The sequence below is a fragment of the Protopterus annectens genome, chromosome 13.part0 (genome assembly GCF_019279795.1).
Source record: "Protopterus annectens isolate FY-2018-M chromosome 13.part0, PAN1.0, whole genome shotgun sequence".
NCBI lineage: Eukaryota > Metazoa > Chordata > Ceratodontiformes > Protopteridae > Protopterus > Protopterus annectens.
The window spans coordinates 171,974,789-171,996,281 of NC_056747.1; the positions used below are offsets into that span (position 1 = coordinate 171,974,789).

The 21,493-nt window shown below is 44.8% G+C and overlaps 1 protein-coding gene across 1 annotated transcript in view; it reads right to left on the reverse strand.

Annotated features, from left to right (window-relative positions):
• The window catches only part of INSR (insulin receptor), a 1,335,646-nt gene that overhangs the window by 105,106 nt on the left and 1,209,047 nt on the right, over positions 1-21,493 (reverse strand). Inside the window, exons 17-18 of the mRNA XM_044090750.1 lie at positions 17,702-17,812; positions 17,443-17,602 (exon numbers count right to left, since the gene is read on the reverse strand). Coding sequence (XP_043946685.1) covers positions 17,443-17,602; positions 17,702-17,812 — 271 coding nt within the window. The remainder of the gene's footprint in view (positions 1-17,442; positions 17,603-17,701; positions 17,813-21,493) is intronic.

Here is a 21,493-nt window from a genome sequence, read left to right on the forward strand (position 1 = left end):
AGGCTTTGTCCTGATTTCTTGTGCTAACAGGTTGAGAGGTATGCTGCAAGTGTCTGTTAAAAGTTATTTTTTGCTGGGTGTGTTAGTATTCTAGCAGCTTTTGTATTAACTTCACCAGAGAGACAGGGGTTGGACTACATTAATAAATACTAAGGTTAACGTCCAAGAATATAGCCTAACATTAGCAAGTGACCTTTCACTCAACAGAAAGTTTTGAAGAACTGGTTATCTGGTTTAGCTGCAAAACTAAAAGAAGAGGAACTGGCGAAAATAAAAAGATTGAATGGAAAGCCTTAAAGGTTTTTGCACAGAGCTAAATGGGAATTACAAAAGACGGTTTTGCTGCTAAGAAAGACTTATGGGAACATGCTGATATCTGGCAATTACAGATGGAGGAAGGATCTTGCTGGGTTTGAATCAATGTCGACATTTATATGTGAACTAAAGGTAGAGCAAGGGAATGGACAAAGTTATCATACAGGGTTATGCATCAGCATGGACAATAATAGTTACTGGTGGCACAGTGTTGCAGTAGTTAGCGTTGCTGCCTCACAGCAAGAGGTCCTTCAGTTCGATTCTCAGCTGGAGTGCCTTCTGTGAGAAGTCAACGTCCTCCCTGTGGTTGTATGGATTTCCTCCGGGTGCTCCAGTTTCCTCCCACATTCCAAAGACATGCGTCTGGAGTGTTTCTCCCTGGGCCTCTGCTGAAAAGGGCTCTGTCCCAGTCGGACTTTCCCTGTAAACAAATGTTAAATAAATAAATATTGCTCTTGAGACATGACCAGAACAACAACATTCCAAGAAGGTATTTTACTGCTTCCTGACGAATGGAATGTAGTACAAACAAAAAATGCAGGACAAAGCACTTCAAGGACCCAGGAAATCTTCAGCTATTCAGTTCTTTATTAGGGTTAAAACCAGAACGTAAGACAAAAAGCGCTAAACTTCACTCATTTTTCTTTCAGTGTGGCACTACGTTCTGCTTTTAACCCTAAAAAAGACCTGAATAGCTGAAGATTTCCTGGGTGCTTGGAAGTGCTTTGTCCTGCATTTTTTGTTTGTTCAACAGTTTGTGATGTCGTTTCAATTTTTTCCTTTGAATGGAATGTAGTGTCACATCACAGGGGTGTAGATGGAGGTTACTAGGGCAATGAAGGTAAGTAATAAAAAAGTTGCTCCTTGATCACTACATGAGGTTAGTGGGTTTAAAGGGATGCATGCAGACTGAAATACTATAATGACTATGAACAAGGGCATATCATGATACCAGATGAAGAACTGACAGAGGTGATACTTTAGAGAATAACAAAAGTTAAAGCAGGCTCAAGAGTTTTTGTCTGACCATGAAAAGCCTTCCAGTTATGAGGAAAAGCAACTAGCAAGACATTGTATGTTAACATCATAAAATAATAAAACATTTTTAGAGACATTATTAAAGCAGTGAGCAAGTGGAATAAGTGGAGAATGGGACCAAAGCAAAGAGAAAAATGAGAGAATGTAGAGAGGTACATCCAGGCAAAAAGGAATCCGGCCAGTATTAACTTTGGAAAACTTAAGAAATGAGAGACAGAAGCTGCAGAGGAAAGGGAAACCAAACAACGGATAGGTAACTAGGGAGGAATAAATAAACTCCAGGGATACACCAACAACAATATAAGAGTTTAAAAGGGTGGCACTCAGACATTACATTTTGGTAACTTTCAGAGAAATTTATAGGCAACTGCAGTGACACCAAGGAAGCAACTGGTTGAGGGGGAGAATTTATAGTACTAAGGAGTGCTAGAGGTAAGCTGGTACACTCCCAGAAGGAGGCCTGAGTAGAAGTAACTACTACAATCTATTATGCCCAGGATGGATTTAAAAGATTCGCTTGCATCATTTTTGACAGGACTAATAATCGGAGGGTTACAGGTGGCGTTTAGTTGGTTAATTTGATGAGCTAATGGCCTAAAGTCTAGTTGAAAAATCTTCCAGTTTTGAATGTGTACCAAAAGTAGTTTGGAAAATGGTGGGGTGGGATACTACAGGGTAAATGGCTGAATTTTATGAATGGGGTATTAAAATGACAGAAACCTTCAAAAATCACAGAAATACACAGTAATAACAGTTTTGTTAAGAGAGGGTAAGGATCCGTGTCTTTCTTCCTACTGCCTGTAGGCACTTCAGCACTTAACCATGACTACGAGGCACTTATGTCCATACTGGCTGGTAAGCTGATGTAGGCAGTACCAAGGATGGGGCACAGACACCAGTGTGGCTTTGTTTGTGGGGGGGGGGGGGTGAAGGCTAGTGGATAACTGAATCTTAATGATAATATATAGGATGCCCAAGCAATCACCGCAAAAGAATAGGAATCATTAGCAGTGACACAATCACGTACAGGGCTGGAAGATGTATGCCACCACCACATGTTGCACACCTAGAGAAGATTTTCACTTACTGTTTTTTTTTTTTTTTAAACACAAAGGGCTACTTTCTTTGGGTTACAAGTGGATAAAAATTCAACTGTATGTGTGTGCGCATCACTTACACTCATTTGGGATGCAGGTGTTACATCTGCAAACAATGCTGCTACAACCATATAAGGACACCATGGAGGACTGGTGTCTCGGCCACCCGGTGATGCACATTAACTGGCTCGCCCCTTATCCCCTTAACTTGGCACACTGAAGAACAAGGCAAGGGCACTGACTATCAGACTTCAGAAGACTTTTCTCCCAACCATGCTACATTTTAATAATGATCTCCTTTGGACAAAAATGAAAAACACATACTGATTAAGACTTTATCTGTAAACCCAAGATAAAAATTCAACCTTGATTTATTTATTTATTTTACATTTGTTAACCGGGAGAGTCCGACTGGATACATATCCATTTTCAGCGGAGGCCCGGGGAGAAAAGCTCCAGGTACATAACAGACATATGAACATTATTAATGCAAAAAAAGGAAGATAGTTGATAACAGAAAGGAAAAAGAAAAGTACAGTTGTGTACACTTACCATAAATGTAGATGTTCGAGTGTATTCACTGTTGCAGTCATCACCTGTGGGTTATCCCTGCTGTGGTAGCCCACAGTCAGCCTGAATACCAGAGTCAATGTTCTTCTGCTTGTCCCTGGTGGGGACTCCTCTGAGGAAGGCTGTGGAAGTGGAGGCTACCCTAATGGAATGGGTACAAACAGACTTAGGGGGGGATTCCCCATGCAGTCTATAGCAGAAATGGATACAGTGTGATATCCATTTGGAAATGGTTTGCTTGGAAATGGGCTTTCCCTCTGCCCCTGGGGCAAAGCTGACAAGAAGCTGGTCTGTTTTTCTGAAGGGTTTATTACGGTCCAGGTAGTATCGGAGATGTCTGTGCATGTCTAGTGGGTGCAGAATTCTTTACCCCTTGTTTTGAGGATTGGAAAAGAAGGTGGGTAGATGTATGACCGGTAGATGTATGACCTGGTTGAGGGTCACATCAGATACCACCTTGTGCATAAATGAGGGTTTAAGTCCTCAGGGAGACGCTGTCTGCATGGAAAATGATAAAGGGTTCAACACCCATGAGTTCCAGAAGTTCTGAAACCCTTCTGACTAAGGTGATATCTAGTAGGAAAGCAGTCTTCCAGGAGAGGTACTTCAATTCTGCTGAAGTAGCAGGTTCGAATGGAGGTAAGGTTAGTTTTTCTAAAACATAATTCAGGTCCAGGCTGGCATGGGAGGTCTGATAATAGAAGCCCCTCTGCAGAATTGTTTAATCAAAGGATGTGAGAGGAGGGGGAGGTCTAAATTGAAATGAGCTGAAATTAATAGAAGAGAAGGAGAGGCCACTATTGAGCAACTCAGCTAGGTAGTCCAAGATAAGACGGATGGAAGGATGAGAGGTACTAGCCCCTCTGGAGTGGCTCCAGGAGCAGAATGTTCTCCATTTCCCTGTGTAAGATTTTCTGGTGCTTGGCCTTCTGGCCTCCGAGATAATTTCTAGGACCTGTTTGCTTAACAGGGACCCCTTGTTTGTTTTTAAATTATTAGCCATGCTGAAAGATTGACACTGCAAGTCTGGGTGCAGTATCCCCGCCCCCACCTAGGTCAACAGGTCTGCGATCAGGGGAAGCGGCCTGGGGGCTGTAAAGTCAGGCTGCGCAGTAAGGGGTACCAATGCTGTCTGGGTCAATCTGGAGCAATGAGGATGGCCTTTGGTCTCTCCTCCATTATTTTGATCAGTACCTTGAGAATAAGAGGCAGAGAAGGGAAAGTGCACATAAAGAGGGATTTCCAGGGGAATGTCAAGGCATCATTACCATGCTAGGTGGTGATGCTCTCTGGTACAATATTTTTTCAGCTGGTGGTTGAGGTACGAAGAAAAGAGATCCACCTCCAGAGTCCCCCACTCCTGAGTGATTTGCAGAAAGATTTTTCTGTGGAGCTGCCATTCATGGGGGTCCAGTAATTTTCTGCTTAGATGGTCTGCCAGGGTGTTGTTGACCCCTGGTAGGTATTGGGCAATTAAGTGTAGACCCATGGAGGTGGCGGTCAGCCAGAGGTTCATGGCTAGCCTGCACAAAGGGTAAGACTGGGTCCCCTCCTGTTTGCTGATGTACCAGATTACTGTGGTGTTGTCTGTTTTGATAAGGAGGACCCCTGGCCTGACATGGGGTTTTAAGGATGTCAGAGCCTTTTGGACTGCCATCATTTCTTTCTGACTGATGTGTAAGGAAAGGTGCTGGGCATCCCAAAGACCTTGGGTGCACCTGCCTGCTAGGTGAGTGCCCCAAGCAATGTCTGAGGCGTCGGTGGTGATGGTCTGGCCGGTAAGGTGGAGGATGAAGGGAAGACCCTTATTCTTGGCACAGGTCCCAATCCACCAGAGAAACATGGCCCTTGTACACGGGATCAGAGGGAGAGAGGTCTCTAGAGGCTGACAGTGCTGACACCAAAGGTTCTTTAGATACCACTGAAGAGACCTCTCTCCCTCTGATCCCGTGTATAAGGGCCAAGTTTCTCTGGTGGGCATGGAAACTCGGCCCTTATACATGGGATCAGAGGGATAGAGGTCTCTAGAGGCTGAGTGCTGACACCAATGACGTTCCCGCATGTGAAGCCTGGCCAGGGGAATTTGAAGAATGCAAGATGCCATGTACTCCAAGGCTTGCAAGAACTTCCTCGCAGTGAGGTGACTTCTGGAAGCCAGCTGGGTAAAGTAGAGAGGCAGGAAGCTCTGCTTTTCTGGAGATAAGAAGGCCATTTGGGATGCTGTGTCCAGCAGTGCTCCCAAGAAAATTATCTTCCTGGAGGGTGTTTGCTTTGATTTCTTCTCATTGATGGTGAACCCTAGGGAAGTTAGGAGGGTTTTGACAAAGAGAAGGTACTGTAGCAGCTTTTCTTTGCACTCTGCCTGAATGAGGCAGCCGTCCAGATAAGGGTAAATCTGTATATTTCTCGGTCTGCAAAATGCTATGGCCAGGGATAAGCATTTGGTGAATACTCTGGGTGCAGCAGATAAGCAAAAAGGGTAGCGCAGAGAACTGAAATTGTTGTGAGCCGGCTCTGAAGTGCAGGAATTTCCTGGAGGATTTCCTTATGGGGATGTGGAGGTAGGCATCTTTTTGGTATAGGGTCACTAGCCAGGCATTTTTGTAAGCATAGGCAGCAGCTGCTGCAAAGTTAGCATTTTGAATCTGGGGACCACCAGGGAGGTGTTCAGAATGGATAGATCCAGGATGGGGTGCCATGTGCCCTCTTTTCTGGGAACGAGGAATAGTCTGGAATAAAAGCCTTTGCTTGTTTGATCTGAGGGGACAGGTTCTACTGCCCCCGGGATATGACAGTTTGGACCTGTTTCAATGCCTCTGCCCACTGATTTGGAGGCAAGTCTGGGTAACCTTTTGGAACTGGGAGTTCACTGAAAATGAATTTTAAGACCCATCAGTCCTTTGTTATAGGAAGCCAATTTTCTTTGCAGAGGGAGAGCCTTCCTCCTATCTTTTGGTGAGTGAAGGGAGGGCAGAGGGGGGAGAGGGACTCATTGGGAGTTTTTGCCATAGAAGGTGGCTTAGAACTCCCCATCTTTGGAGCGCAAGTGGTCCACTGTTGGCTTCTCTGCTAGCCCTGGGACAGGGGCCTGGATTAGGTTCATAGGTTCATACTAGGCTATCTGCCCAAGGGCATTTATAAGCCTAGCCAGAGTTTTGTGGCTTTCGCCACCCCTTTAGTTTGGAGGATACTATGCCCATTATTTTGCTGTGCCTCTGTCAAGCAGTGACACTGAGATAATCCCTGGGGTATATCTGCGATCTCCCATCCATTGGTCAAGATTTCTCTTGAACAAAGCCAGCGAGGTGCTCTGCCTCACATGTACCGGGATTTTGTTCCACAGCATAGGGAGTCTCTGGGTGATGAATCTGTCCCTCCAGCACGTCCTATTAATAACCGTGTCAAGGTTTAAGTCTCCTGCCCTTGTAGTTCTGAGGGATCTAGATTTTTTGAGGTGAAGCATGTTCATTAATTCTGGGTTGGACATGGCCTTGTATGTCAGGCACAGGTCACCTCTGAGCAGACGGTAAGCGACTGAGTAGAGCTGAAGATCCTTCAGTCGGGCAGCATAGGACATATTTTTGAGACCCTTTATCCTTTTGGTGAGGAACTTTTGGGGCCTTTCCAGTTGCTGCAGGTGTCGTGTCAGATACATTCCGAATGGGGCATTGCACTCAATCATTGGCCTGATGAGTGATGAGTACAGGGGGACGATGACTTTCCTTGACCTAGATGTGAATCCCTTCATGATCAGGTGGGCAATGTAGAAGGTCTTCCTAACTACTTTGGCAATGTGAGTATCAAATGAAAGGTTACTGTCAACCTGGGTACCCAGATCCCTGATAACCTCTTCTGTGTTTAGTGGGTTGCCGCCTATATGGTAGCTAGGGGTAACCTTGTTTTTCCCGAAGGGTATGACTATGCATTTTTTGGCGGTTAACTTTAGGCCATGGTTCTGGCACCAGTTTTCCATTTCTATAAGACCCTTTTGAAGGATATCTGTGTCAGATGTGTTCTCAACTATGGCGCCCAGTTTGCAGTCATCTGCAAATTTTGTCAGCCATAATCCTCCTGTGTTTGCTTGTACTTCTGAAAAGTAGATGCCGAACAGGAGAGGGCCCAGGACTGAGCCCTGTGGGACACCACTTGTGACAGGCTTTGAGTCTGACATGGCGCCAGCAACTCTGACCCTGTGGGTTCTGTCACTTAGCCAATTTGCAACCCATCTTGTGACGTATGGGTTTACATTTAAGCTGATGAGTTTTTCAATGATACCTGAGTGGGGTATTGTGTCGAAAGCTTTTGCCAGGTCGAGGTAGGCTGTGTGGACTGCCTTTCCCTCATCAATGGCCTTGGTGACTGTTTCGAAAAAGTCCACCAGGTTTAAAAGGCATGATCTGCCCTTGACAAAGCCAAACTGGGTCGGTTCCAAAGTCTGCAAGTCTCCTATGTCTATTTATGAGTTCCATTATGATCCTCTCCATAGCTTTGCAGATCAAGCTTGTCAAGCTGATGGGACGGTAATTTCCCGGGTCGGTGGAGGCACCTCCTTTGTGAAGTGGGACCACAGTTGCCGTACGCCACTCCTTAGGCACGTATCCTTAGGTGAGGCTAAGATTAAACAGCTGCCCTAACTGCGGATTTAATTCCTCATTGAGTTGGTGGAGCACACATCCGGGGACACCATCTGGTCCCATAGATGCTGTGTTTTTTGCCTTTGAGAGAGCAGTTCTCACCTGAGCGTTAGAGATGTTTGGGGGGCTATAATTCTCTGGTATAGATATCTCACCTTTTGGGGGGGGGGGGGAGTTTGCACTGAACCTGTCAGCTAGTATGTTGGCAATGTCTGTAGGTTCAGTAATTTTTACATCATTTTGAACTAATTCTGAGCATATCTGGGAGTTTCCTCCCAGGTTTCTAACATAGCTAAAGAAGGCTTTATGATTGTCCTTTGAGTCCTTAGCGACTTTTCTCTCAAAATTTGCCTTGGATGATGTTATGAGAGATCTTAATTTTTTACTTATAATGATCAAGGTTTTCCCTTTTAAGGATTTTGCTCTATCTTGTAGTAGCTTCCTCCTTTTGTTGTAGAGCTTGTTTATGGCTGGGGTCCACCAAACTGGACACTTGCCTTTGGTACAGAGGGTCTTTGTTTTGTTTGGGATTGCCTGATCCATGCAGTCCTGTAGGTGCTGGTAGAAGGCATTTGTAAGTGATTCAGCGGCTAGAGTAATGTTTTCCGCAGTCTCGGGGACCTTAAAGGAGACCACCCTAGCTTTTAGAAGTGTGAAGTCGGCTTTTGAGAAATTCTTCACTATGGTCTTTTTTATCTCAGGTGGGGGCGGGATGTGGACTTCCAGTGAGATTAGTTTATGGTCTGATCTCACCAGTGAAGGGTATACTTCCGGTGTTGAACATTGTGACCCCATGTTCGTGATGACGAGATCTAGTATGTTATCTCCTCTTGTGGGAATGGTGACTAGCTGTTCCATGGCATTTGAGTTTATGAACTCTAGTAACCTTTGGGCTAGAGTGTTGGGGCTTGAGTAGTGATCCCAGTCTATATTCGGGTAGTTGAAATCACCTAGTATGATGGTGTTTGGAGATGTATTTATCCCCTCCAATGTTTTCAGGAAAGCCATGTGAGGTTCCCGAGATTGAGAGGGTGGCCTGTAACATGCTACAAATTGCAGAGCAGGCTTGCCTATGGTTAATTGCACCTGGATGGTCTCCGATGCATCGTGCGTTGCCACCAACCTTGAGGTGTGGGTGTTCTTGATGAATATAGACACCCCCCTCCTTTCTTGGTGTTGTCCGGATTTTGGGGCCGGAACGCATGATATGAGGTAAAGCCTGATAGTGCCGGGGTGCTCTCGGGAGCCTTGAACCAGGTTTCAGTTACAGCACAGACATCGATGTTCTCCATACTGAGAAGGGCCTCGAGTGCGTGCATCCTTTTTTTTCCCCAGCCCCCTGCTATAAAGCACGCTTTGGCGCGGAGTTGCTACAGGAGCACACAAGAGCAGCGGCGGTTAATCAAGGTTAAACTATTTGGGCTACCTAAAGTCCACTCTTCAAATTTTCCCTTAAAACAGCCTTCCCTGAACTGTACTGCTGATCTAACCAGCGTATTCTATATCTAAAAAGCTCAGCTCTACTTGATTCTGTCTGGATGGTCTGTCCCTGTGGGGCTTACCTTGGCCCTGTCTGCTAGGTGCAAGGAAGGACCAGTGCTTGGAGGGGAAAGTTCCTACTGAACCTGGGAGGTTGAACCTGAAAGAAATCTTTTACTGTTCGCATAGATTTTACTTTGTCTTCCAACTTTTTAAGCACCTCTTCTGCTTTTACTCCGAACAAGTGGTCCTTGTCCAGGGGTGCATCAATTAGTTTAGACATAACATGATCAGGAAGAGGTTGTTCCTTCAACCATGAATGCCTCCTAATGACAGATCCTGACACTGCTGCCCTGCTATGGGCTCTAGGGTGTCATATCCACAGTGTAAGGAGTGTTTGGCCACTTGACAAGTAGAGTACAGTAAATCTGCTAACTCTTTTGAATTGGTACAGTCAGGAAAGGCTGAAATCTTTTGTTTTAATAGTTCCAAAGTGTGTTGTTGATATTTTAACATATGGAACTGACAGTTGAGTGCTCGGATAGCTAAGGTTGCATGGTGTATACTTTTTTATCCCACCTATCCAGAGCTCTGGAATCCTTGTCAGAAGGAATAGGATGCTTGGCAGAACTAGTCTTAGCTCCATTAGGGCCCTGTGTAATGACCTCTGGGTCTGCAGCAGGATTTCTGTACAGGTATTTGTGAGAATCCAGTACTCTAATCCCTGTCAGGTTTACTGAGAGCAGGTGGGAAAGTGTCAGGGGCTAAGCTGGATTCATACAAAACATCATCCACCACTTCTAAAATAGGGGGAACGGCCAGGGGTCTATGCTGGGTCAGGTCCAGAAACTCTCCAAGTCTTTTCTTAGACTGGAGGAAATCCTGAGATTCCCATTGGGAATGTTCCCTGAGAGTGTGAAGGGTTGCCCCAAAGGAAAGGTCTTCTGCAGGTGAGGCAGAAGGGATGGATTCCCTCTGCATCTGAATCCTCATAAGCAATCAGAGGAAGTTGTTCTTCAAAATCTGAACAGTCAGATTCCTCAATCCTGTTCTGTCAATTTCTGGAGAAGGGTGTCTTTTCCTTTTAGAAGTTGTGGCCTAACTACCCCTGAGATAAGGGAGATGAGATCCTCCGCCATTTTAAGCATTTCTGCTTGGGGTGGTGGACCAGGGGCAAGATGGTGGCTAGAAGCTGATTTTCTAGGAGTGGCCTGGTTTCTAGGCCTAAGAGTATCAGTCGGTCTGAGAAAAACGGTAGTCGGATGAGAAGACATCAGTTTTTGTCTAGATTCGGTAATGTGAAAGGCCTCCTCGGAAGCCGGTGCCTGCATCTCAGCTCTGCACCTAACCAAAGCAGAGACAGCCAAAGGCTTGGAAGATGGAGAAAGTACAGTTTTGTACCTACCATAAATGTAGATGTTCGAAGATCCACATTGCTGCAGTCCTTACTTATGGGTAGTCCGCGGTCCTCGGTCGGCCCGAATACCAAAGTATTAGGCTGACGTCGGTCATGGGTGCCTAGAACTGACATCAGAGCGTCAGGGTATAAAGGCGCATGACCAACGTCATATCCTCAGTCTTTTCTTGCCCCAGATGTCAGAAGGCCAAACAAGAAAGGCCACAGTCAAAAACAGAAAACCTCCCAAAAACATGCCCAACAACAACCATCACCTAAAGCATAGCACCCTGTTAAACTACAGTGGGGAAGGAGGGAGGGTAAATTGGACTGCAGCAATGTGGATCTTCGAACATCTACATTTATGGTAGGTACAAAACTGTACTATGTTCTTCATCTCACATTGCTGCAGTCCTTACTTATGGGTAGAATCCCAAAGCAATGGGAAAGGGAGGTTGGTAAAAATCATAAAGCATTAGGGGCTGCTAAAATGCCCTGTAAAATTGCAGTGGCAAATCCAGCCCTAGACTTAGAATAGAGAGGAAGGTGGTAATGTTTAGAAAAAGTATGCACTGAACTCCAAGTAGCTGCCTCCAAAATGTCTTTTGTAGCTACCCCCCTTAGAAAGGCCGTGGAAGTAGCAGTAGCCCTAGTGGAATGAGGCCTGATTCCAGCGGAATCTCCTTACCATGATGGGAATAACAGAAAGAAATACAAAACCCAATCCATTTAGAAATAGTTTGTTTTGAAACAGGTTTACCCTGTGAACCCAAGGCAAAAGAGACAAACAACTGCTGAGACTGTCTGAACTCCTTGGTTCTGCTCAAATAATAACGCAACTGCCTGTGAATATCCAAAGTATGCAAAATTTTCTCTCCTTTATTTTGGGGGTTTGCATAAAAAGTAGGCAAATGAATAGTTTGGTTTAAGGCCACACTAGAAACCACTTTAGGCATAAAGGAAGGATTAGTACTAAAGATACCCTATCCTTATGAAAAATCAGGAAAGGCTCCACTGCCATGAGGGCCTGTAATTCAGAAACCCTTCTTGCAGAGGTAATGGCCAACAAAAAAGCAGTTTTCCATGACAAATACTTTAACTTGGCGAGCTGCAGGCTCAAAAGGTTGTAGAGTAAGCTTTTCAACACAAAATTGAGATCCCAAGCAGGAGTAGGAGCTCTACGTGGGGGTCTTATATTCTTTGCCCCTCTAAGAAATTGCTTAAACAAAGGGTGAGAGAATAAAGGAGGGTCACAATCATAGTGAGCAGAAATGGCTGCAGCATGGACCTTTATCGAGGAGAAAGACAAACCCTTGTCCAATAACTCAGTAAGATATTGAAGAGCAACACTTAAATCAGGTTTGGAGACATCAAAGTCCTTTCCTTTGCTCCAAATAAAAAATCTCCTCCATTTATCAGCGTAAACTTTCCTGGTACCAGGCCTCCTGGCCTCCAAAATAACAGTCAAAACTTGTTGTGGAAGCTGAGACCCTCCAGAGTCTAAAACAGAATATGCCAGGCTGTTAGATGCAGAGACTGAATCTTGACATTGAGGAAGTGATTGTCCTCCTGTGACAAAAGGTGCGGAATCAAAGGCAGAGGCCATGGAGGTTCTCGTACTAGACTCCTCAGTAGTGGGTACCAGTGTTGTCGAGGCCAATCCGGTGCTATCAAAATCATGGTTGGCTTGTCTTGTCTGGCCTTCAAAAGTACCTTGGGAAGAAGAGGCAAAGGTGGAAAGGCATATACATGCAGATTGTTCCAACTGAATGATAGAGCGTCCACCTTCCAAGCTGTGTGATGAAACATTTTTGTGCAAAACTTTGGCAACTGGTAATTTAGTGGAGAAGCGAACAGATCTATGTCTGGAGTTCCCCATAACACTGTCAATTTTGAAATACATGAGGATCCAATTTCCACTCGTGAGGATCCACTATTTGTCTGCTCAACACATCTGCTAAGGAGTTCTGTGCTCCTGGTAGAAACCTTGCTTGAAGATTGAGGTGTAGATTGAGAGCAGTTTCCCACAAAATCATCGCTTGTCTGCAAAGAGGGTAAGAATGGGTTCCCCCTTGCTTGTTGATGTACCACATGACAGTAGTGTTGTCTGTTTGAATCAACACCTGCCCTGGGTGAAGTAAGTCTTTGAAAGCCATCAATGCAAACTGGACTGCTAACATTTCCTTCAAGTTGATATGCAAATGTTGGAGTTTGACAGGCCACGTGTCTTGCACCCATTTTCCATTGAGGTGTGCTCCCCAAGCCTTGTCCGAGGCATCTGTCGTTAGAATCTGACTCGCCTCTGGCGGGTCACAGAGAGTCCCTTGTTTAGGTGACATTCCTGAGCCCACCACAAAAACTCCTTCTGAATGCAAGGTATTATCTGAATGACAGTGTCTAGATCTTGGCAGTGCTGTGTCCATACATTTCTGAGATACCATTGAAGCTTCCTCATATGCAATTTGGCATTGGGAAGCACCAGAATACAAGATGCCATGAACCCCAAGGCTTGAAGGACTGTCCTTGCAGTCAGCCTGGACCGTAGAGACATTTGATGAAAATAAAGAGAAAGGCTTCTTTGTTTGTCCGGGGTCAAAAAGGCCATCTGGGAAGCTGTATTCAGTCTCATACCCAGAAAGCACATGTCCTGAGAGGGTACTAGACTGGACTTTGTTTCATTCACAGAATACCCTAGGCATCTTAACACTGCCATCACATACTGTAGATGTTGAAGAAGTTCGTCCTTTTCCTGTGCAATAATCAGGCAATCGTCCAAATAAGGATAAATCTGTATTCCTCTTAGTCTGAAAAAGGCTATCACTGGAGCCAGAACCTTTGTGAACACTCTGGGCGCAGTAGATAAGCCAAAGGGCAATGCAGAGAACTGATAATGTAAATTTCCAGTCCGAAAACGCAGGTACCTCCTGCAACTGGGCCTGACAGGAACATGAAGGTAAGCCTCTTTGAGATCCAGAGTAACCATCCAGTGATCTTTTCCCAACAGAGGTATAAGCTGTTGTAAAGTCAGCATCTTGAACTTTGGAATGTCCAGATAAGTGTTGAGGATAGATAAATCCAAAATTGGTCTCCACGTGTTCCCTTTCTTTGGAACTAGAAACAGGCGAGAATAAAATCCTAGGCCCACTTCTGACAGAGGAACTGGCTGTATAGCTCCCATTTGAAGAAGTAAAGAAATTTGTTTGCGAGCCTCTATCCTTTGCCGGGGAGGGATGTCTGGCATGCCCTTGAAAGGAGGCATGGTATGGAAATAAAACTTGTAACCTCGGTTTATAATGTCCAATACCCATTTGTCCTGGGTAACTAAATGCCAATTTTGTTTGAAAAGAGCCAACTTTCCTCCCAAAGGAGCTGCCAGGCAGGAAGAATCTGGCAGCTGAAAATGCAGGTCATTGGGCCTGTTTGCGAAAGGACTGGCCCCTGCCTTCACCAGTAGATTGAGCAGGCGAACTCCATTGTCTCGGCCTGAAGGTACTCTGAGCTCTGCCCCTACCATGCCTAGATCTACCCCTAGACTGAGAATCAGAAGAAGGGCACGTCCACCCCTTAGTAGGCCAATTTCTACTAAACTTTGGAGGTTGTACCTGCAAAAAATCTTTAACAGTCTGCATAGACTTAGCCTTGTCTTCCATTTTCTTTAAGACTGACTCCACAGGAGGACCAAACAAAACTTCAGACTGTAAAGGGGCATCCAGAATTCTAGACTTAACGTGCTCAGACAAATTCTGATCCTTAAGCCAGGCGTGCCTACGAATAACTGAACCAGTTGCAGCCACCCTAGAAGAAGCCTGTAAAGCATCAAAACCACATTGCAAAGAGTGCTTTCCCACCTGTTCAGAAACATGCACTAAATCCTGCAATTCTTTACACTCTATGCCCTCTGCTAAAGCATCCACTTTAGATCTTAGCTGAGAAAGGAGGAAATTCTGATACTTCAACATATGAAACTGGCAGTTCAAAGCTCTCATCGCTAAAGTAGAAGAGGTATACACCTTCTTACCCCATCTTTCCAAAGCTCTAGCTTCCTTATCCAGAGGAACCGGATTCTTAACAACAGAGGCTCTAACACCCTTAGGTCCCTGACTAATAGTTTCTGGGTCCGCCCTAGGACTCTTATACAGATATTTATGAGCCTCAGGCACCCTATAATACCTGTCAGGTTTAACTGGAGCAGGAGGCACAGAATCCGGATTAAGGGAAGCCTCCGAGAAAACATCCGAAACAACATCCAAAACCGGAGGTATAGCTAAGGGTCTATGCTGTGGCAAAAACAAAAACTCCCTGAGTCTCTTCCGTGAATCAGAGTAATCCTGTCCTTCCCACTTAAAATGCTCCCTCATGGAATGCAGAGTTTCTGAAAATGAAAAATCCTCTGGAGGAGAAGCAGAAGGGGTGGAATCCTCTGCATCAGAATCAGAATAAGGAGGGAAATCTTGGATGTCTTCAGCAGAAGACTCAGAATCATCTGAGGCCTGCTCCAAACTTTCCAACTCTGGCTCCATCCTGGGCCTCTTATCAGGAGGGGGCATAGAACCTCTAATTAAAGAAATCAAATCCTCTGCCATTTTAAGCATATGCTTTTTAGGCACAGACCCTGAAGAACAAGAACTGACACCAGAGGAAGGCAAAACAGACCTGCCCTTAGAAGGAGCCTTAGGAACAGTAACAGAAGGCCTAACCACCTTAGGCATAGAAGGGAGAATAGAAACCTGAGAGGCCCCTTCAGCCTGACCTGCCTCCTGAGAGGCCACATCTTGTAAAATCAAAGTTTCCCCCTGGGACTCAACAGAAACTTCAGCCGGATCCAGCCGTTCAGCTGTAGCCTCTGAAGATCCAGCGTCCGTAACAGACGAATCATCCTGCCTAGGCTTTAAAGATTTGTCTTTGCGCTTCTTAGTAGAAGCCGGCGTCGGAACATCCGACGGCGTGTTATAATTACACCTCTTGCCAAAGACTAACCTAGCGCAATCTAACCTCCGTTTTATAGTGCGCTTATTAAACCTAGCACAAAACCGACACCCGACTACGTCGTGCTCCGGTCCCAAACAAGGAATACAAAGCGAGTGGTAATCCCTATGCGGTATCTGTTTCCCACAAGAAATACAATTATTCACTTTTTCTGACATCCGGTAACTGAGGCAAGAAAAAACAAAAATATTCCCCAACGGGGTACTTAGCCCAACTTGGTATCGGTCTGAAACTCCGAAACCGAAAAATTTCAGAACGCCGAACGGCACTTGCAACGCTGCTTCTGCATCGGACCATGCGGCAAAAAAGACTGAGGATATGACGTTGGTCATGCGCCTTTATACCCTGACGCTCTGATGTCAGTTCTAGGCGCCCATGACAGACGTCAGCCTAATACTTTGGTATTCGGGCCGACCGAGGACCGCGGACTACCCATAAGTAAGGACTGCAGCAATGTGAGATGAAGAACATTATTTCTTTGGCATACTGGACTCCGAAACGGTTTCGGTAGAGGCCTGCATATATATCGAATCTGGCATCAGGGGCTGTGAAAGTGCCTTACTGAATTCCGGAGAACTGACGACCTGCTTAGTGGTAGAGTCATTGGAAGGCTTAGCCTTGTGTGATATGTCTCTATCTTTATCTCTGCATTTTTTCGGAATGTCCACGTATTGATGGCTGACAGAAGCCATTTCGGAATGCAGAACATGAAAATACCTATCTACAAAACGAGCTCTACGGCGAACGGTTCTCGCCTTAGAGAGGACACAGAACCAGCAACGGGGGATGTCATGGTCTGGGCCTAAACAAGTGACGAAGCAAGAATGGAAGTCTCTGTTTGGGATCTGCTTTCCACAGGCGAGACAATTAACTTTTTCAGATATCGGTTAGTGCAAGAAAAAAGGGTCCCCAACGGGCTACTTAGCTTTAGACATTTTTAGCTGAAATTCAAACTCTAACAGCGACCAACTGGCACTCTTGCGAACTGCTTCTGCTACGGGCTCCATGGCAAGAAAGACTGTTGGCTGCCTTGCATTATAGCACTGATGCCCTGACGTCAGACTACAGGCGACTGCAACCAATGCAGAAAAACACTGACTCTGGTATTCGGGCCAGCCGAGGGCTACCGCAGAAGGTATAACCCACAGTGGGGTGATGACTGCAACAGTGAAACATGAAGAACATCTTCCCTAAAAGACTAAATTCTTGAGCATACCAAACTTGGATATTTAGAATTGAAGCAGTAAATTACAATAGCGATTAAATTAATATACTTTGTGGAAGAACCATAGTTTCTACAGGCTTTACTTCACAGCATTTAGGAATCGTAGGAAAAACAAAGCTATATGACCAGAGGCCATGTGTGCCTTGCCAATAACCACCACAGGTGGTACAATTCCGAAAGTGAATGTTAGGACACCAATCCATTTGCCCCATCTATGTTTCAAGGCCACACTGGAGTCACCTTACTTAATATGCAAAGGAAGGCACTGGGTAAGACTTTTGTGGACATCCGAATCAGGCAGAGGACATTCTAGATGGCTAGTTACATTGCTGTGTCACTTGAACAAGCTCTAACAGCAAGTATGCTAGCTCTAAATGAATTAAAGCTTCAGCTACCCTGAAACACACTGAAAGAAGACAATTTACATGCATCTTCAACTTAAAGTAGCAACACACTAGTAACTTCTTTGCAACTCTACCTAATCTGAGATTAGCAGCATATGAATTTGCCTCCTGCCTAAGGACAGCATCTGGGAATCTGTAATGGGCAACCATAAAAAACACGTGATTTGCTTTTCAACTATAATACAATTCTGAAAGTCCTAAAACTGCTCAAATGATCTTGCCCCACCAGACTGCTACCGTAGACTTAAAGTAGGTTGTCCTGTAATATATTTACAGCAATTCAGCAACAATATCATACCTCCAATCTTCACTGTCAAATCCTCAGCAACCATGCAGTTACGAGCTGCAAGATCTCTGTGAACGAACTTCTTTGCATTTAAGTATGCCATACCATCTGCTATTTCAGATGCCATCTGAATCATCTCCTGAAGACTAGGAGGAGGCCGTCCTGGGTTATTCTGGTACAATAAAAGGTGAGAGGAATGAATACGATAAAAAAACTAACCAGACTAAATGTGTTCATATTAAAACCACTTATTACAATTCCAGAAATGTACCTCAGCATCTGGTCGCAAAGAACGCAGATAACTTTTCAGGTCACCGTGAGTCATTAATTCCATAACAACCAAGGTTGGTTGTCCTTTTGAAACTACTCCCAGCAGTCGTACCTGAAACATATTAAAATTAAGTCAGAGCCGCAGAACTACAATTTAGCCCATGTGTCCCCAACTAGTAGTCATAAAACTGTCAGAACTGGGCAGACCATCTAAAAATGTAGCATGAATTTATTTTCTTGTTAAATGTCAGTTAGTTAGTTACAGCAAGTTACTTGCAGTGCATATAAAAAGTGCACCCACCCCCCTGTTAAAATGCCAGGTTTTTGTGATATAAAAAAATGAGACCACAATAAATCATTTCAAAAATTTTCCCACCATTAATGTGACCTATAATCTGCACAATTCAACTGAAAAACAAATCTATTAGGGAAAAAATATAAATAAAAATGTACAATAAGTTAGTTGCATACACGTGCACACCCTTAAACTAATACTTTGTTGAAGCACCTTTTGATTTAACTACAGCATTCAGTCTTCTTGGGTACACATCTGTCATCAATTAGAGAGACTCTGATTAACCCCAAATAAAGTTCAGCTGTCCTAGTAAGATTTTCCTGACATTTACTCAGTTGCCTGCTACAGCAAAAGCCATGTTTCGCAGACAGCTTACAAAACATTAAAGGGATCTCATTCAGTCAGAAGGGTACAAAAATAAATTCCACAGCATTGGATATACCATGGAACACAGTGAAGGCAGTAATCAAAAAGTGGAAAAACTATGGGACAATAGTGACGTTGCAAAGAACTGGGTGTCCCTCCAGAATTGATGAAAAGACGAGACTAAAACTGGTCAGGGAGGCTGCCAAGAGACCTACAGCAACACTGAAGGAGCTACAGGAATTTCTAGCAAGTACTGGTTTGTGTACTACATTTGACAACAATCTCCCATATTCTCCATATGTCTGGACTGTGGGCTAGAGTTGCAAGAAGGAAGCCTTTTCTTACACAAAAACATCCAGGCCCAGCTAAAATTTGCAAAACAATACATCAAGACTCCCCAAAGCATGTAGGAAAGTACATTTTTGTACCTACCATAAATGTAGATGTCCGATAGATATGCAACTGCAGTCATAACATATGGGTTGTCCTGCCTCAGGCAGCCCTCGGTCGGCCGAATTCCAAAGTCTGGATTCGGCGTCGGCTGGTGTCGCCTCCTCTCCGACGTCACAACGGCTGGAGTATAAAGGCATCGGCCGACGCCATCTTCTTCAGTGTTTCTTGCCCCAGATGTCAGGTGCCCACTTAGGAAGGCTAAATTTTGTAAATGGATAAAAAATAATCCCAAGCATGCACAACAGTAATAAACAGATACACCATAGGAGATACCCCCAGCTGAAGGGAAGAGGGGTAGGGACCCAAAAAGAAGGATACAGAGGGGTAGGAGGGTGGGAAAATCCGACTGCAGTTGCGTATCTATCGGACATCTACATTTATGGTAGGTACAAAACTGTACTATGTCCTTCAAGAATGCAACTGCAGTCATAACATATGGGTTGAATACCATAGCCAAGCTGGGGGTGGATGGAACTATGGTGGATGGTGTAGCTATAATCCCCTGCAGGACTGCCGAAGCAAAGCCTGCTTGGGATCTGGAGTATAATGGCAGGTGGTAGTGCTTGGTAAATGTATGCACGGAGCTCCATGTAGCAGCCTCTAAAATGTCCTTTGTTGCCACTCCTCTTAGGAAAGCTGTGGAAGTGGCTATAGCTCTGGTGGAGTGTGGCCTAATATTGGCGGGCACACCTTTTCCATGAAAGAATAGCAAAATCTGATGCAGTGCCCAATCCATTTTGAAATTGTTTGCTTGGAGATTGCCTTTCCTTGTACTCCAGCAGCATAAGCTACAAACAGCTGGTCAGACTTCTGGTGGCCTTAGTTCTGTCCAAGTAGTAGCGTAGCTGTCTGTGTATGTCCAAAGTATGCAGTAGTTTTTCCCCCCTATTTTGAGGATTGGGGAAGAATGTAGGCAGATGAATAGCTTGATTTAGAGACACCCTGGAAATAACTTTTGGCATGAATGTAGGATTGGTTCTTAGGGAGACACTGTCTTGATGAAAAATGAGGAAGGGGGGCACTGCCATGAGTGCCTGTATCTCCGAAACTCTTCTTGCAGAAGTGACTGCCAATAAGAAGGCCGTCTTCCATGAAAGAAATTGCATTTCTGAGGATGCTGCTGGCTCAAAGGGAGGAAGAGTTAGTTTTTCCAGCACGTAGTTGAGGTCCCATGCAGGTACTGGCTGTTTTCTGGGAGGTTTGATATTCTTTATCCCTCTTAAAAACTGTCTTAGCAGAGGATGCGAAAACACTGGAGGGTCACAGTTGTATTTTGCTGAGATTGCTGAGGCATGAATCTTTATTGAGGAGTATGAGAGTCCAGTATGAAACAGTTCTGCCAAGTATTCCAATATCTGAGGAATACTCAGTAGTTCTGTGTCCTGACCCTTTTTGGCATTCCAGATGCTGAATCTTTTCCACTTGGCTGAATAGGTTTTTCTGGTGGAAGGTCTGCGTGCTTCCAGCAACATCTCTTGAACAGATTTGGAAAGAGAGGTAGGTGTTGAAGTCATGGAAGTCTCCAGGCTGTCAGATGCAATGTTTTCAGGTCTTGATGTACAGTCCTGTAATTGTGTTGCGTTAGGAGCAGGGGCCATAGGGTCAGAGGCCATGGTTTGGTCCGAGTTATGGTCAATAGCAGTGGGTACCAGTGTTGCCTTGGCCAGTCTGGAGCTATCAAGATACCTGTTGGTTGTTCTGCTTTTATTTTCAGTATCACCTTGGTCAGCAGAGGCAGAGGAGGGAATGCATACATTTTTAGAGAATTCCAGCTGAAGGAGAGAGCATCCGTTTTCCAAGCTAGAGGGTGGTGAGTCCTTGTGCAGAACTTTTCCAGGTGATGATTTAGGTGGGAAGCAAAAAGATCTACGTCCGGTATTCCCCATGTCCTTGTCAGTTGAGAGAAAATGTGAGGGTGCAACATCCATTCGTGTGGATCCATGAAATTTCTGCTCAGATTGTCCGACAGTACATTGTCCTTGCCTGATACAAACTGGGATTGTAAGTGTATCTTCAGGCTCAGGGATTTTTCCCAGAGAAGCATTGTTAGTCTGCAGAGGGGATAAGAATGAGTGCCTCCCTGCTTGTTTATGTACCACATGACAGTGGTGTTGTCTGTCCTTATTAGCAAATGCCCTTCCTGTAGTGATTTTTCGAAAGTCTCGATGGCATGTATCACTGCCAACATCTCCTTTTGGTTTATGTGCAGATGTCTTTCCTTTGGCGTCCATAGGCCTTGAATACATCTGCCCTCCATGTGCGCCCCCCCCTCCATCCATGGTCTGAGGCGTCTGTTGTGATCATTTGGCCTGCTTGAGGTCTGTTGAAAGACATGCCTTTGTTTAGTTGACTGGCTTGAGCCCACCATAGAAATTCCTTCTGCAGGCGTGGAATAAGTGGGATTATGTCCTCTAGGCTGTTGCTGTGTTGAGACCATAAGTTTTTTAAATACCATTGCAGCTTTCTCATATGAAGTCTTGCCAAAGGTATCAGAAGAATGCAAGATGCCATGAAACCCAGGGCCTGCAGGACTTTCCTTGCAGTCAGCTGGGAAAGCTTTGCTAGGCCTTTGAAGTATTCTGGTAAATGCTGCTGTTTTTCCTCTGTGAGGTAGGCCATTTGTGTTTCCGTGTCCAGTTTGGCTCCTAGGAATGTAATCTGTTGGGATGGTAGTAATTT